Consider the following 931-nt stretch of genomic DNA (forward strand, 5'->3'; position numbering starts at 1 on the left):
TTTGGTTCCATTTTTTTAAGAGACATTATTTTTTTGGTAATTTGTGGTAAAATAAAGAATATACTCAAATTTTTTTATCATATAAGTTTTTATATCTGTTCTGAATAATTTCTTTTAAAAATTTAACTTATTAAATAGAGAGAAACATGAATAATAATATACTAATTTTGAGTTTAAGACATTTTGCATTGGTTAACTACCTAAATCTTTCTATCAATTTGAGTTCTCATCAAATTTTTAGAATATATAAAGAAAATTAAAATAGATCTATGACAAATTATTTTGTTGGAACATAAAGAAAAAGATTATTTTAAATTATCTTAATTGCACATGTTCCATCTTAATTGTTATTAGTATATAATAGAGACCGGAACTTATTTAATTTTACGGTGGATGGAAATTCAGATACAGTTAACTTTATGTGAAGTTGATAGTTGAGAGTCGTTAAATGATTTAATAGGTTTGACTAAATTGTCGTCTAACGGCTCTCAACTATCAACTTCACATGAAGTTAATTACACCTGAAATTTTCATTTGAAAAAAAAAAGTACTATATAGTGATAAACTTGAAATTTCAAATTTATTTTGATGAAACAGCAAGAGGTTGTATCCATGCATGAGCAAATTAAACAATTCAAAAGCGTTTACAGTAAAATCTCAGAGTATCTAAATGAAAGCAGTGGTGCAGAGAAAAGAATTAACAAATCTATGTTCCTTATAAGTGTGGGAAGCAATGACATATTTGAGTTCTTTATTAATGCTACTGAGACTGGAGCAAATTTCACTGAGGTTGTGCCACAATTCATGTCCAATCTCATGGATACTTACCACTCCCATCTCCAGGTTTCCATCTCCTCTTTCTTCTTTTTTCCTTTTTCAAAATTATTTAATAAAGAAAAAAAATTCATTCACAAATTTTCTAAATATATAG

At 26.5% G+C, this 931-nt stretch overlaps 1 protein-coding gene across 1 annotated transcript in view; it reads left to right on the forward strand.

Moving 5' to 3' along the window:
- LOC107632441 (GDSL esterase/lipase At5g33370-like) overlaps nucleotides 1–931 on the forward strand; it is a 4126-nt gene that overhangs the window by 1678 nt on the left and 1517 nt on the right. The window contains exon 3 of the mRNA XM_021117502.1: nucleotides 598–843. Coding sequence (XP_020973161.1) covers nucleotides 598–843 — 246 coding nt within the window. The remainder of the gene's footprint in view (nucleotides 1–597; nucleotides 844–931) is intronic.

Source organism: Arachis ipaensis, chromosome B03 (genome assembly GCF_000816755.2).
Source record: "Arachis ipaensis cultivar K30076 chromosome B03, Araip1.1, whole genome shotgun sequence".
In the NCBI taxonomy this organism is placed as follows: domain Eukaryota; kingdom Viridiplantae; phylum Streptophyta; class Magnoliopsida; order Fabales; family Fabaceae; genus Arachis; species Arachis ipaensis.